This window comes from Oryctolagus cuniculus, chromosome 1 (genome assembly GCF_964237555.1).
Source record: "Oryctolagus cuniculus chromosome 1, mOryCun1.1, whole genome shotgun sequence".
Taxonomy (NCBI): Eukaryota; Metazoa; Chordata; class Mammalia; order Lagomorpha; family Leporidae; genus Oryctolagus; species Oryctolagus cuniculus.
The window spans coordinates 198,844,899-198,861,811 of NC_091432.1; the positions used below are offsets into that span (position 1 = coordinate 198,844,899).

Sequence of the window (16,913 nt, forward strand, 5' to 3'; positions counted from 1 at the left end):
CCATCTGAGGAGTGGACCAGCAGACAGAAAACCTCTTTCTCTGTCTCTACCTCGCTCTGTAACTCTCGCTTTCAAATAAATAAAAGAAAGAAGTTAAAGATCATTTGAACAAAAGATCTAAATACTAGAGATTTTTATTGGCCAAAAAATAAAAATGTGATGGCTCACCTGTCTTTGACCTCAGTGTGGTGGGTACTCATGACAACAAGTGAGAACTAGGAGGCCAGGGGACTCTGCATTTGTGGAACGGCTCACAGAATGAAGCAGGGAAAGTTCCAGGAAAGCCTGCCTATGCACACAGAGCCCTTCTGTGCAGTGGCATTTAGAGAGCTAAGCTTGGATGAAGGTGGCCCTCGTCTGGTGACCCCATCCCTCCTGTGGGAGCGGTCAGGGGGCACAGAACCACCGGGACACCTCCACCATTGCTCGGCAACGCTCTGCTCACTCACCAGGGTCCCTGCCGCGGCCTTCACATCCTTGTTCCTGAGGCTGCAGATGACAGCGTTCAGCATGAGGGTCAGAAGTCGGTAGAAGAGGGAGATGAGTTTGTCTGCAAGGTCCTGCTTGTCTGCCCCCAGGGGGGCCTTGGACTTGGGCTTCCCGTACATGAAGAGGATGGTCCCATAGAAGACGACCACCACTGTGAGGTGGGCAGAGCAGGTGGAGAAGGCCTTTTTCCTGCCCTCAGCTGACGGGATCCTCAGGATGGTGGTGAGGATGAAGATATGGGAGACAAAGATGAACAGGACAGGGACCCCCAGGAAGATCACGTTGGCCACTGCCATGCTGACCACGTTGATGGAGATGTCAGCACAGGCCAACTTCAGCACAGCCAGGATCTCACAGGTGAAGTGGTTGATGACGTTGTCCCCACAGGAGGGTAATTGTACCGCAAGAGAGACCTGGACCAAGGAGTTGGCTCCACCAGCCACCCAGGAGCCGGCAGCCATGGGCACGTAGGCAGCCTTGCTCATGACCACGGGGTACCTAAGGGGGTGGCAGATGGCCACGTAGCGATCAAACGCCATCATGCCCAGGAGCACACACTCTGTGGCTCCCGTGGCAAAGGGGAGAAGCATCTGTGCAGAGCAGGCAGAGAAGGGGATGGTTTTCTCGGGGGTCAGGAGCTGTCGAGAATGAGGGGGACCGAGGAGGTGGTGTAGCACACGTCCAGGAGGGAAAAGGCCCAGGAGGAAGTACATGGGCGTGTGCAGGCGGGTGTCCAGGGCGGTCACCAGGAGGAGGACCCCGTTGCCCAGCAGGATTACTAGGTACGTGGACAGGATGAGCATGAAGAACGTCTTCTCCAGCGCTGGGTGGGCTGAGAGTCCCAGGAGAACAAACCCCACTATGGGGGAGATCCTGTTTGTCCCATCCATGGTGCATCTTCTCTGACACTTCCGGGAACTCAGAAGGTCAAGTCCAGTGTTCTCTTCCTCCAAACTTCCAATACCTCTGGGATGAGTCAAAATTTTACCTTCAAGACCCCCTTGTGCTACTGGCTGTGAAGCTGGGCCCACAAGACTTGGTGTTGTCTTTTAAAAGTGCTCTCTTTGTGATAAACGTGTTGATAAAGAAATTCACTTCTCTAATGGCTGGGAATCATCCAGAAGCCAAAACAAGCAAAGAGTAGCCAATATGGTTGGAGAGCAGTAGCCATTCACCTGCAATAAGTGGAAGCTTCCTTGTCTTGATCTGTGTTTGGCTAAAGCCACAAAGGCCCATCCTTTGTACGCACAAAGCCATTTAAATCCTGCTTTGCTACTGGGATTATTTTAGTCCCTGAAGTGATTTAAAGTTTAGAAATTGAAGTGACAAAGTTCAGAAACTTTTTATACATCTGGGATTATGTCCCTAAGATCCAATTATTCTGAAGTCCCTTCAGAAATACCTTCTTCCCTCCTCCCCTCTCTTTTTGGCCACTCTGATGAGCTGTTGGAGAGCATGAGAGAGCCTGGGTCACCCAGGCCCATCTAGAAGTCCTGGTCAATGGGCGCTCTCCTCTGAGCCCATGGTGGACATGGAGAATATGAAACCCACTGCACAGGACAAATCCTTATAGCTCAGTACCTTTGGCCATTTTCAAATTCAGGATCAGGACTAAATAGCAGCAAGCAAGGTCGAAGTCCCCTCTTATTCCACCAAATAGAGTCTACCCTCAGGCCTTTAAAAAGAGCCACACTCTTTCCCGGTATTAAGAACAAAACCTGAGTGAGTCTCCCTACCTCTTCCATAAATGAAACATACCTGCCTTGTATATTGGCTTCTAGAAACCTTAGAATCAAATGTATATCACATTCATGATTGTAAATCATTATCATCTTGCATTGAATTTTATTTCTATGAAATACATTATACATACACAAGAGTATAAAAAGCATATATGTACTGCTTGAGGAAAATACACACCATGCGTTTCTTACTCAGATTAAGAATTACAGTGGGCCGGCACCACGGCTCACTAGGCTAATCCTCCGCCTTGCGGCGTCGGCACACCGGGTTCTAGTCCCGGTCGGGGCGCCGGATTCTGTCCCGGTTGCCCCTCTTCCAGGCCAGCTCTCTGCTGTGGCCAGGGAGTTCAGTGGAGGATGGCCCAAGTGCTTGGGCCCTGTACCCCATGGGAGACCAGGAAAAGCACCTGGCTCCTGGCTCCTGCCATCGGATCAGCGAGGTGCGCCGGCCGCAGCGCGCCGGCCGCGGCGGCCATTGGAGGGTGAACCAACGGCAAAGGAAGACCTTTCTCTCTGTCTCTCTCTCTCACTGTCCACTCTGCCTGTCAAAAAAAAAAAAAAAAAAAAAAAAAAAGAATTATAGTGGCCCAGTAGCTTAGGGGACCCTCTCTTCCCTCCCCAGTTCTATTCCCTTCTTTTCTTCTTTAGAGGTAACCGCTTTTCTGACTTTTGTGGAAATCATTCTATGCTATGCAGACTCTTAATAATCAATTTCCGTTTTCTAGATCAAACACTTTCTGATACAGCTGTGAAGAGCTTTGTCAATGCAACTAAAGCCCCGGTCAGTTAGCCTTATGATTAGAGACTGTCCAGGTGGGCCGGACTGGACCCAGGTGAACCCCATAGGAGCAGAGTGGCTTCTTCGGCCTGTAGCAGCAGGAGAGTCAGATTCAGGGCGTCGGAAGGATGGTGTGTGCTGTCTCTGAATTCAGGCGCGAGAGATGCCGGGAGCTGAGAATGACCCTGGCTGTTAGGCAGCATGGAAACTGGGAGTACGATCCAAAGAGCAGGAGGAGCTGAATTCCACCAACAACCTGAGCGAGCCTGGGAGCAGTTCCCAGGTACCCGGCCTAGCTCACCAGGTTCTCACTTACAAAGCTGCTAGGTAACAATTGGGTGCTGTTTTATTTAAACAGCTAATGTTGGGCCATTTGTTGTAGACAATTAATATGTGTTCTCTGGATTTCCTGCATAAGTTTACCATCTACAGATGTACCAATGTACACTTTTTTTTTTTTTTTTGACAGGCAGAGTTAGACAGTGAGAGAGAGAGACAGAGAGAAAGGTCTTCCTTCTGTTGGTTCACCCCCCAAATGGCCGCTACAGCCAGTGCGCTGCGCTGATCCGAAGCCAGGAGCCAGGTGCTTCCTCCTGGTCTCCCATGGGGTGCAGGGCCCAAGCACCTGGGCCATCCTCCACTGCCTTCCTGGGCCACAGCAGAGAGCTGGACTGGAAGAGGAGCAACTGGGACTAGAACCCGGCGCCCACATGGGATGCCGGTGCCGCAAGGCGGAGGATTAACCAAGTGAGCCACGGCGCCGGCCCGTGTTTTTTGTTTTTGTTTTTGTTTGTTTGTTTGTTTTTTAAAGAAGTAGATCAGCTAGGACTGCAACTGGTGCTCAGATGGGAAGCTGGTGTCAAGTGGTGGCTTAACCTGGTACACAACACTGGGCCCTTGGTGATGATTTTTTACTCCCTGGGAAGACACAGCACCCATGCTCTTGACTGTACCTGTTGTGCCTCAGTCCAGAGAGCTACGACTTCACCCTCTCCAGAGAATAAACCCTTTCTTGGAGTGGACAATGGGTAGTTGTTTAATGTCATGGGAGGAAGAGGAGGGTGTAGGGACTCTGTTTCTTACACATTTCTCCCCACATGCTCCTTGTTTTAACAGTACCCCTTCACCCCTGGTCCTAGAGGAACCAGGACAGTGAGTCCCTCTGGGCTATAAACCTAGTTAGTGACCAGCCTTCCCAGTTTCTGTCTTGGGATTCGGCTCTTTTATCAATTTTCTGTGGCAGTTTCTACTATGCATCTGCGCTCCCACTTTCAAATTGTTATACTGTAGATCTCTGCTGCCTTCTGCTTAGTCTTAAAAATTATTTATTTTCATTTTATTTGAAAAACAGAGAAAGGCGGTAGGGGGAGATAAATCTTCCATTTCCTGGTTCACTTTCACAATGCCTGCAACAGCCAGGGCTGGAGTAAGTTGATGCCAAGAGCCTGGATCTCAATCTGTGTCTCCCACGTGGGTGACAAGGACCAAGTACCTGAGCCATCACCTGTTGCCTCCTAGGATGTGCATCAGCAGGAGGCTGGAGTCAGAGCAGAGCCACGACTTGAGCCCAGGCTTGAATCCAATATGGGATGTAGGCATCCCAAGTGGTAGCCTAACTGCTATGCCAAAGGCCCACCCCTCTCCTTATTCTGCGAATTTTGTTGGAGAGAGAGAGATAGAGAGAGAGAGAGAGAGAGAGAGAGAGAGAGAGAATGAGCTAAAATCACTTCATTGCAGTTTTCAGGAAGGTTAAAAATTAGATGCATGTGTTCTGTCATTCTTTGTGCCTCAGTCCCAATTCCATGAAATGTCCAACATCCTACATTGTTTAAAAATTATTTTAGTCATTATTTATTGCCTGTCCCCTTCCTTCTACAATGTACGTTTCACAGTGACAGAGGTTTTGTCTGCATTGTCCACAGATGCATCCTTGGTATAAAAGCAGGCCCTGGCTCACGTTAAGCTCTTGGTTCATCACTGCTGACAGCATTAATGAAGGAATATGTGGCCTATCCTTGTTTTCTTCCAACTTTACCCTATATTAGCTCTTTCAAAAGTACATGTTATTTTATCTTTATCCTATCCCTTTGAATTTCTGATTTTGTAAGCGTTGTAAATGTGCAGGCTGGGGAGAGAAGGGTCCACACCATTGCCTCGGCTCTGAGATCGGCCCCGTGCTCCCAGGCACATGGGAATGGGGCACTCACTGCTGGACAGCCTGATTCACTTCTGCCCATTACGAGAGCTGGGGCCTGTGCTAGCTCTTAGCATCTTACCCCATTTATGTAACTTTAAAGCATCTCCAGTGAGGACATACCACAAGGAAAAGGAGTTTCAGGTGCAAAATCAATGAGGTTAGGCAAAAATTCTGCAGTTCATTTGAATTATACATATGTATGTATAAATGGTGGAATTTGAGATAATTATAAATATATTTGATCTAAGTATAAATGCATACTTACATAAACAAAAACCTTACATTTATACATTTATATTTACATTAAATATATCATACAAACAACTAAAATATATATACATCATATATCAAATTCAAATTATATATATATATATATATTTTAGCTCTTTCCACAGAAAAGACCTAGAAATCATGACAGCTCAATAGCACCCATTGCATCCAGATTATGGCTTCTAAATACCATTCATCACTGAAGGAAATGAGAGCTCCTTAGAGAAAAGGGTGATTCCAGGTCTGCAGAGGAAGTGTGCAGGTTGAATAAGAACATCTTGCTATTCCAGAATGCAGGGGAATCATCAAAAATACTAAGGTCTTCCCTAAAGTCTCAAGAACATGAACTCATAACTACACTGAAATGAAAAACTGAAGTTTCTGGATCCAATCACCAATTTCTGGGAAATTCAGAGACAGGCACCACAAAATGCAGACTGTGTAAACTTCAGTTTCTCATTATGGGAAATTATTCCTTCCCAGAATTTCTAACTTAAAAGGGAGGAGAGTAAGACATGGGGAGAGAAGGAGAGAGAGAAAAAAAAAGAAAGTAAGAGAAAAGAAGAGAGAAAAACAGATTAAAGGAGACTAGTCACAATGTATGGTCTTATTTGGATCCTGGTTCAGTTAAAGAAATTGAAATAAATCATTTATAAGATTTTTAAAAAGATTTATTTATTTATTTGAATGTCAGAGTTACACAGAAAGAGAAGGAGAGTCAGAGAGGGAGAGAGAGGTCGTCCATCCACTGGTTCACTCCCAAATTGGCTGCAAGGGCCAGAGCTGCGCCAATCCGAAACCAGGAGCCAGGAGTTTCTTCCAGGTCTCCCACGTGGGTACAGGGGCCCAAGCACTTGGGCCATCTTCTACTGCTTTCTCAGGCCATAGCAGAGAGCTGGATTGGAAGTGGATTAACTGGGACTCAAATTGGCACCCATATGGGATGCTGGCACTGCAGGTGGCAGTTTTACCTGCTATACCATAGCATCGGCCCCTATAAGACATTTTTGTGAAACATAAATGCTGGATAATTAATGATAACAAGAAATTACTGTTGACTTTCTGGTGTGACCATAGTCATTTGTTTATATTTTTATAAGAGCACTAATTAATTTTAGAGACATAAATACAGTTCCCAACTTCTGAAGGTTCCACCTGTGATTTTTTTGTTGTTGACTTTTTACATTGGTGCAAAAGCTAAAGTGGTATGTATGAAAGCAATGCACAGGGACTGATGCTATGGTGTACTAGGTTAGGCCTCCACCTGTAGCACTGGGATCCTATATGGGCGCTGGTTTGAGTCCCAGCTGCTCCAATTCCGATCCAGCTCCCTGCTAATGGCCTGGGAAAGCAGTGGAAAATGGCCCAAGTACTTGGGCTCCTGAACACATGTGGGAGACCGGGAAGAAATCCCAGGCTCCTGGCTTCGGATTGGCCCAGCTCTAGCTATTGTGGCCATTTGAGGGAATGAACTGGTGATGGAAGATTTCTCTCTCTCTCTGTCTCTATCTCTAACTTTTAAAATAAATAAATCTTTAAAAAAGAAAGCAATGCACATTGGGTAGAAACTGACCTTCAAATCTTGACTTTTGCTGTCTTCCTGGGCTAGCGATGTGTTACTATATTCTCTTGCAGTGCTGGGCGGCTGCAGCTCGCAGTATCACTTGGCCAGGAGGGGAAACATGGATATTTTGTGGTGCTTTGTGTTGCCAGCATATTTTGGAACTCGTGTTTTGTGTTTTTGCATCTCATCATGTCTACCAAATGCCCGTCTCTGCCTCCTGTTTCTGATGAGAAGAGAAAGGCAATTTCAATTCAAGATAATCTCCCAGCGTGGAGGTGGTCTGTCAATGATGGCCCCCACACATGGGTTAGGACTTTCACAATGGACACAGTCTTGGCTGTCTTCAAGGATAAGAAGCAAATTAGTGGTGCAGTGAAGTTCTCACATCAGGTGCATCCATTGTCATCACAAAGAAGAGCTGGGCTGGTTGAGGACATGGAAACATTCCTTGTCATGCGGATGGAAGGCCAGATACAGAAGTGCATACAACTCAGCCTACTGACAACCCAGGCTGAGACAGGAAGTTTTTGCTATTTGCTAAACCAGAGTTCTGATCATCCCGCATATATGCAAGTGTTTACAGCCGGCCGTGGGTGATTCCGAGACGCCAAAAGGCACTATAATTTTCCTAAGGATAAGGTCAGTGGTAAGGCAGCAGATGCCAGACCTGAAGGTGAGGACACTGTTAAGGAAGAGCTGCCTAGGGCAGTCGTGGGTGAGAAATATTTGCCAGGACAGGTGTTTAATGTCAATGAAGCCTGCTTGTTCTGGAGCATCCCATAGAGTCCGAGACAATGCCAGGGTTCAAGGCACTCAAAGACAGTGCAATGCTACTTTTGGGTGGGAATGTTGCATAGTTCCTTTTTTTTTTTTTTTAGATTTATTTACTTATTTGAAAGACAGAATTACAGAGAGTAGAGGTAGAGAGAGAGAGAGAGAGAGAGAGAGAGAAATCGTCCATCCACTGATTCACTGCCCAGATGGTCACAACGGCTGGAGATTAGCCGATCTGAAGCCAAGAGCCAGGAGCTTCTTCACGGTCTCCCAAGTGGGTGCAGGGTCCCAAGGAGTTAGGCCATCTTCTGCTACTTTTCCAGGCGCATTAGGGAGCTGGATTAGAAGTGGAGCAGCCAGGACTTGAACCAGCACTTATATGGGATGCTGGCACTGCAGGCAGCAGCCTTACCCACTATGCCACAGTGCCGGGCCCCAGAGTTCTAATTAAAGCTTTTCATAATCTGCCATTCAGAGAGCCACTCGGAGCAAACAAGAATGTGAATAAGCCTATACGTCTAGTTTATTGTTGCCACAACAAGAAAGTCCGGATGACATCACAGGGTGGAAGGTTGGTCTTTGAAATGGTTTATTCTGCAGGCTATTATGAGAGACTATTATAGGACACAATGACCTCCCACCCAAAATTCTCCTGATCTTGGACTGCTCCAGGCCATGCACAGCATATCAGGGGCACGCATCCTGGTGCAAAGTTTGTGTATATGACACTAAACACAGTGGCACTCATTCAGCTAATGGACCAACATACAACAACTGTGTTCAGAGCAAAGTATTTTCATTTTTATTTATTTATTTAATAGGCAGAGAAACATACACATGGAGAGATGGGGCGGGGGAGAAACACTCTTGTCTGTTGGATCACTCCCTAAATTCCCACAGTAGCTATGGTTGGGCTGGGTTGGGCTGAAGCCAGGAACTGGAAATGCAATCCAGGTCTCCCATGAGCGGTGGGAACCCAATCACTGGAGTCACTGCTCCCAGGGACTGCATTAGCAGGAAGCTGGAGTCAGGAACCAGAACTGGGTATCAAACACTGACATTCTGATGAGGGATATGGGCATCCTCACTGCCAGCCAAACACACCCCCAAATCAAACTATTCAAAGCGAATATTTGTGCAAGCTGTTGAAGTGACTGAATCTGGCCGAAGGCTCTGAGAACGTTGGAAAGGTTTCAGCACTTCAAATGCTATCCAGAATGTGGCACTCGCACGGAAAGGAGGCACACAGAAATGCATGAGCAGCGTTTGGAAGAAAGTTTTGAAGACCTGTGTGAGCACATTCAAAGATTCTGCTATTGACGAGTGAGTATTAGCATGGTACTAGTGCTGGGGAAACAGCCGGAGTCAGACCCTGGTGGAGAGAAAATTCTAGAGTTTGTTGGCATTGAGCCAAGGAGCTTCCCGCTGAGGAGCTATTGCACTGGAGAAGAAAGCAGTAAAGAAGTTGAGGCATGGCCGGCGCCGCGGCTCACTAGGTTAATCCTCCGCCTTGCGGTGCCGGCACACCGGGTTCTAGTCCCAGTCGGGGCGCCGGATTCTGTCCCAGTTGCCCCTCTTCCAGGCCAGCTCTCTGCTGTGGCCAGGGAGTGCAGTGGAGGATGGCCCGAGTACTTGGGCCCTGCACCCCATGGGAGACCAGGATAAGTACCTGGCTCCTGCCATTGGATCAGCGTGGTGCGCCGGCCATTGGAGGGTGAACCAATGGCAAAGGAAGACCTTTCTCTCTGTCTCTCTCTCACTGTCCACTCTGCCTGTCAAAAATAAATAAATAAATAAACAAATAAATAAATAAAAGAAGTTGAGGCAGAGGATGAAGAAGTTAAACTGGAGGCTCCAAGAAAGAGTAAGAAAGAGCAGAGCACAGAAACTGTCAGAGGCATTTGCTACAATCAGCAGTGACATGCAGATGTTGGAGGCAGGGAATGTCAGTTATTCTCTTGCTCACTACAGAGAAATACACAATGAAAACGGGAAGCTTATCTTCCTGAAGAACGCTACACCTGCTAAACGTCAACAAGTGTCGGTGACCCAGAGCCTCCTTCCAGTTACTCCCAAGCTGCACGGAAGAGAGAAACTACTGACCTTGTCACTGTAGCATCCTCGTCACCCGGCAATTCAAAGCTTCAAACGTTCTTCAGGCTCTGGGTGCTTTTGGCTATGCATGTTCATAGTGAGTAACCCTTCTGTTTTTCACTTTGAGTACAATATCCAATAAATGACATTGGACTTTCGAAATTTTATTCTAGAACAGACTTCAGGGGGCAAGTGTTTGGCCTGGTGGTTAAGACTCCACCTGGGATGCCTGCATCCCACATGGCAGTGCACAGGCTCGAGTCCCAGCTCCACTCCCCATTCCAGCTTCCTGCTCCTGTGCGTCCTGGGAGGCAGTAGGTGATGGCTCAAGAACTTAGGTCCCGCCACACCCAAGATCTAGATGGATTCTCAGCTCCTGGCTTCTGCCTGGCTCAGCCGGAGCTGTTGCAGGCATTTAGAGAGTGAACCAGTGGATAGAAGATCTCTCTCTCTCTTTCTGTTTCTTTCACATAAATTAAATAAATAAATTTTAAACGCAGACTTTGTGTTAGATGACTTAGCCTGACTGTAGGCACTGTAGTGTTTGGAGCACATTTGAGGTAGGCTGGGTAAAGCCGTGATGCTCTGTGGGTTAGGTGTAGTAGATGCATTTTCAACTTGAGTTTATTGGGACATAACACCATCCTCAGTTGAGGAGAATCTGTACTGAGATACACAAAGATGGAGTGCCATGATCATCTAGGATTTGTTTCAAAACAATCCTGGAGGAGAAATGATCCACAGGATAATAGATGAAGATTGGCCACAAGCAGATCAGGTCTGAGAGGTGAATATCTAAGGATTAGCCTCTCTACTTTTCTGTAGGCTTAAAATTTCCCATAAAATAACAGAAAAAAAGACTTCCCGAGGACTTAGTCTTGTATTGAAGCCTCTATTCCTCTTGTCTCCTGGGACTAGTTTCCTTTGTGCACCTGCTTTGCCATCTCTCTCTGCAGGCTGTCTCTGTCTTTCATCTGTCTCTTCTTTGGTAGATACATGGGCACATCAGCTGTGGCTCGACATGGTCTCTTAATTCAAGAACTCTCTGCCCACCAAGAGGTGTGTCTATATCCAGATTCCCAATTCCCTGGAGAGAAAATATGATCATCCCGTTTAGATCAAGTGCCGGTTCTCTATGGCTTGGGAAGTGGCAAGCCATCCTCTCAGCAGGTGCTAAGGAAGGAGCCATTCTGCCTTGTGCAGAACTTTCTAGCCGGCGTATACACAGGCTACAGATGTGCCAAGCTCAATGTCTCCCTGGGGTCGCTAAGCAGGACTCAGAATAAATAGGGGAGCAGGAATCTAACCCAGGTCAATTCCCAAGATTCTGACGCTAACACAACACCATCCTGCCTCACCTAACTAGTTGTGTGGCATCTTTTAAGGATTGCCAGCACCCACAGATTCTGGAAAGGGAACAAATGTTTGACTTGAGCATTGGCTTTTGCACACTGCCACAGGTTGACTCCCCCAGGATGCAGACTCTGTGACAGAGATTGGGTGCAAGGCGTGTATTAGGAAGTGATCTTGGGACTGACCTTGTGGGGAGGAGGGAAAGGGAGAGGAGGGCAGCAGGACTGGGCAGAGTGAGAAATGGGCTGGGATGCAGTTTCAGAGACCTCAGTCAACCTCCCGGGCAACTGGGGTTCCTCTGCTAGCGCCACTGGCAACAGCAGAGGAATCCGTCCCTCAGGCCCCTACAAGGAGCTGGGAGGAGAACTCAGCGCCACTGTCGAAGTAAAAATCTCTAAAGAGAAGTCCGTGGAGAAGAAATTTCACTCTACAAGGACATTTCATTTTAAAGTCAATTCTTGGTTTAAGAGAGTAACTGTACCAGGGTTGGTGATCCTCTCTCTGTCGTGAGCTACATAAGAGTGTGGGTGGATCTGGGCTCCAAGGGGAAGGGCAAGTTCACACCAGCATGGGACAGATGGCATTGAGGTGGACATGGTTTAACAGGGACAGGCCCCTGGGAGTCAGTGTCAGGGTCACGCTCAGGGTCCACATTTTGCCCACCTTGGACAGGAGAGCTCTGTAGGACTGAAGAGAGTGGCGGGCCACATCCCAGAGCTTGGGCACATCCCAGGCAGGGGGACCCTGGGAACCCTGAGTGAGACAGGCTGGCAGCAGAGGTTTCCTGTTTTCTTGAGAAAGTGTTTTGGTGTCAGGGGGAAAACAAAAGACAGTCGGCCATCTGGCTCCAGACCACAGCTTGGCTCGGCTGCTGGTCCCGGTCCACCACCCAGGCTCAGCTTCCCACCCGCTTCTGCGGCTCATGCTCAGCTCTTCCTCTGTCGCTCCATCCCCTCACCTCCCAGACTACAGGGCCAGACTGTGGACTTAAGCAAGACTGAATGAGGGTGGAACAACCGAACTTAAAATGGGATAGCAGCTGTGAGTCCCACAGGCGCTACAGGGCTGGACTGGCTTGCCCACAAAGGACATGTCCTACATGGAGTCTCTCAGGGCCTCAACACCCCAGAGTCCCAGAGAAAGGAGGACGGAAAACCTCATTCTCATCTTTTCTCAGCCTCTGTGTTCATAAAAAAATAAAGCTTGAAAATGTCCAGTTACATCTACAATAAAGACAATTTTTACACTGTGTTGTGAGCATAGTATATGACCAAAAACTTCCTTGTGACAGTCTGTGCCCACTGTCCTCCGTGCCTGTCTTCAGGAGGAGGATCTTGGCTTTCCTTTGTCCTAACACAGAGGTCCATTTGGTCCCCCCACCCCCAATAGTCTGCTCACATAGGTGAATTCAGACTTGCACGGCGGAGAGTCAGGGAAACCATGAGATGTGTTTTCAGTAGCACTCCACTTCCATCCCATCAATACTCACTCCCACCAGGTTTTAGATCTCATCATTTTATTCTGTCCAGTCACAGCTACAGCTCTCCATGACATGTGCAATTCATTTTCCCGTAATCACTCTGCACATTCTCTTCTTTGGGGGTCACATTATTCTGAGAATAGCTGGAAGCAAAGAGAGGCAGGGACATGAGGCGGGGACATCTGTCCTCCAAATATCACCAGGCGAAGCGTTTCTGAGTCACCAGGGTCCTCGCCGCGGCCTTCACGTCCTTGTTCCTGAGGCTGTAGATGATGGGGTTCAGCATGGGGGTCACCACCCCATAGAAGAGGGAGATGAGTTTGTCTGCAAGGTCCTGCTTGTCTGCCCCCAGGGGGTCCTTGGACTTGGGCTTCCCATACATGAAGAGGATGGTCCCATAGAAGACGACCACGACAGTGAGGTGGGCAGAGCAGGTGGAGAAAGCCTTTTTCCTGCCCTCAGCTGACGGGATCCTCAGGATGGTGGTGAGGATGCACATGTAGGAGATGGAAATGAACAGGACAGGGACAGCAAGGAAGATCACGTTGGCCACAACCATGCTGACCACGTTGATGGAGATGTCAGCACAGGCCAACTTCAGCACAGCCAGGATCTCACAGGTGAAGTGGTTGATGACGTTGTCCCCACAGAAGGGCAGCCGCATTGCCTGGGATGTCTGTACTACAGAGTTAGTGATGCCAGCCGCCCAGGAGCCGGCAGCCATGGGCACGTAGACAGCCTTGCGCATGACCACGGGGTACCTAAGGGGGTGGCAGATGGCCACGTAGCGATCAAACGCCATCATGCCCAGGAGCACACACTCTGTGGCTCCCATGGCAAAGGAGAGGAACATCTGGACAGCACAGCCTGAGAAGGAGATGGCTTTCCTGGGGGTCAGGAAGCTGTCGAGAATGAGGGGGACTGAGGAGGTGGTGTAGCACATGTCCAGGAGGGAGAGGTGGCCCAGGAAGAAGTACATGGGCGTGTGCAGGCGGGTGTCCAGGGCGGTCACCAGAAGGAGGACCCCGTTGCCCAGCAGGATTACCAGGTACGTGGACAGGATGAGCATGAAGAACGTCTTCTCCAGCGCTGGGTGGGCTGAGAGGCCCAGGAGTACGAACTCTGTCACAGAGGCTGTCTGGTTGTCACTGTCCATGGTGTGTGTCCCCTGTCCACTGAATACGCAGAGATTCAAGCTCAATGTTCTTGCATAGCGCCAGGACACCTAGTGTGGTTCCCAGTGTGGCAGTGACTGGAAAACACTTCTGTAAGCCTACGCTATCTATTTTTTTTCCAAGAAAAAGAAGCGACAGATCAGTAATTGTTTCATTTTCACAGGATACCATTTGTGAAGTATAATATATTAATAATTCCATGCATTTTATAAGTGACTCTTTAAGACTAATACATTCATTATAGTGGTCTAGCATCCTATATGACAGTCCATCTTCTTAAACTCTGATCAGAAAAGTGACTTTAAGTTTGTCCCATATTCTCCCCCTTTGTGCCAAATACTAGTGAATGGTTAATTCTGAATCATCATCTTGTAACTATTTCTTCTTTCTAGAACATTCTCACAGAAAAAAATGCTCCTGTTGTTCCCAAGACCTTTTCTACTGGCTAGCCTCAGTACATCTGTTCATCCATCCATCCATCCTGCCTGCGTGAACATCCAGTCACCAAAATACCTGTTGATCAATCAATATGTAAGTCCCACAATTTTTTCAGAATCAGGGGGCCCATGACCCAGGCTTAAATGAGCTCACAATCTGGCGAGAAGGGAAAGCAGAGGGCTCAGAGCACCCAGAGGGCTCTCTGGGTACCAGTGGAAGAGGTGTCAAAGAAAGCCCCTTAGTGATCTAGAGCCTAGTTAGGTCTCCAAGGATGAGAGGAGACTGGACATGGAGAGATGCAAGGGAAAGGAAAGAGGTTTTCAAGGTAACTTTAGGCTCTAGAAGTTCTGGGATGTCCCTCATAGTTCAGATCTGATATTCTGTGAGGATCTGAGGCTGGCCCCAGAAACCCGTAAGTGGCTCATGACTTTTGGAAATCTGGTTCTCTTGGGTAACTGAGGCAGTGCCTTTTTATCGCCTTCTTATACTTGTACTGGATCCCCTCCCTGAGGGAGAGCAGCCACCCAGGAATCAGGGACATCAGAGCCTTTGAGCCTTGTGGCTCAGCTGCTCCTATGTGCCCCAGCCATGGACTCTCTCCCCGAGTAACCTAGCCCGACTCCTTCTCCCTTTCTAGATCCTCGTCCGCACAACCCTGATGCATGGCTGTTCAGGTTCAGCTCCTCTCTCCCAGGGATGAAGAGCTCATTGCTTTCCCCATTGCCCGCTCCCCACTTGCTGAGCTCTGCAGTGTTAGGAAATGCTGAGCCGAGCCAGCAGCTTTCTGAGTCCCTCTCACTCATGTGACGGGAGTGCAGCCTCCTTCCGGAACTGCCTTTGTGGAAAGTCATCAGACGAGACTCTGAAGCCATCTCACTTCCGGGGGAGCCTCTGAGGCTGAGTCCATGATCTAAGACCGAAGCTTCCAGACATCCTGCCTTCTAGATTTTTCTGACCCAAGAAGGAGTTCTGTCTGCCTCTCAGGCTTGCTGATGCTACATTTTAGGCACCATTTCTTCCCTTTCAAGCCCTAACCCCTTTGCAAAAATTAAGTCAGAAATTAGAAATGTTACTGTGCTAACGACAGGTTGAGCATAACTTTTATAAGAACCCCCACTTACCTTAATAAAAAATCTACTGGGATAGGGTCCCTGCGGCTTAGGAGCAGAGCGTGGACCAGAAATAGCAACACTGGTTTGGAAAGCTCAGGCCGGGATGAACTCCTCTGATCTGGAGGAAGGCGCAAAAGCTCATTCTGCCCTGGAGTCGGCTTTGGGCAAAATCTCCAAAAGAACAACTGTGGATGTGGAAGGCAATTTGAAATCAGCACCGCAGCGGGGACTAGCGTACTCTCTGACGTGATTAAAAGTTTGGAAACAGATGGTGCAAAGTTAGGAAACTTCCTATACTTCTGGGACAGCGTCCCCAAGGTCCAGTCACGCGGGGGGCACCCAGGAAGGCTTCTTCCCCCACCTCCTCCTTCTGCTTTGCTTGTTGGAACTTTGCACACTTAGGCCGCCGAAGGACATCGGGAACGCACCTCCATGTCCTTCTACAGTTTCTGCAAACCTCCAGATGCCAAGAATTCTTGATGGGACCCGGCCCCAGTCAACAACGTAACTGTAAAAGGCCTGGAAGCAGAAGATCCAGCTAATCTGTGATATCAGCCGATCTTGACACACAGAAATGTTAGACAATTACTCTGGCTAACTACCTGAGACTGGAATCGCTCATTGGGTCATACCATCAGTATATGCCAAGATTTTTTTTTTTTAATTTTATTTACGTGTGTGTGTGTGTGTGTGTGTGAGAGAGAGAGAGAGAGAGAGAGAGAGAGAGAGAGAGAGAAATAGAATTCTCTTTTGCTGACCTCCTCTCCAAATGCCCACAATAGCTGGGGTTGGCCTGGGCTGAAACCAGGAGCTGGGACTTCAATCCAGGTCTCCCACATGGTGGCAGGACCCCAGTGTCTGGGGCCGTCACTGCTGCCCCTCAAGGTCTGCATTAACAGAGAGATGGAATCGTGACCCAGAGCCAGGGATCAAACTCAATCAATGCTCTGAAATAAGACACAGGTATCCTAACACCTACACCAACTACAAACACCTGCCCCTGTGCCTAGTTTCAGAAGAAATTCACAGCTCTTTTGCCAAAACATTTATATCTTTTTAGCCTACAACCAGTAACTTTTGAGAATTCTAGTGGCACCACCAAGTTGTCAACATTTGGTGGTGTCCACCTTAAATTTTAGCCACTCTGGTTGATGTGTACTGGTATCTCGTGGTGGTTTTAATTTACATTTTCCTTGTAACTAATGATATTGAACACTTTTTCATGTGCCTATTGGCAATTCATATATTTTTCTTTGTGAATTATCTATTCAAGTCTTTGATCTACTATTATCATTTTTAATATTGTTTTAAGAAATATTTTTGTATAAAGTCCTTTGTCAGATATGTGTATTGTAAATATTCTCCCAGTCTGGGGCTTGGATATTTATTTTCTCAAAGATTTATTTATTTATTGAAAAATCAGAGTTACAACAAGATAGGGAGAGAC

The 16,913-nt window shown here is 47.9% G+C and overlaps 1 protein-coding gene and 1 pseudogene across 1 annotated transcript; both read right to left on the reverse strand.

Annotated features, from left to right (window-relative positions):
- Positions 1-251: 251 nt before the first annotated feature.
- On the reverse strand, positions 252-1,379 carry LOC100341740 (olfactory receptor 13C7-like; annotated as a pseudogene).
- Positions 1,380-12,790: 11,411 nt separating this feature from the next.
- LOC100341482 (olfactory receptor 13C7) lies at positions 12,791-14,011 on the reverse strand. The gene has a single exon (XM_017348859.3). The coding sequence runs from the start codon at positions 13,895-13,897 to the stop codon at positions 12,938-12,940; it is 960 nt and encodes a 319-aa protein (XP_017204348.1). The 5' UTR covers positions 13,898-14,011; the 3' UTR covers positions 12,791-12,937.
- Between the last annotated feature and the right edge of the window lie 2,902 nt (positions 14,012-16,913).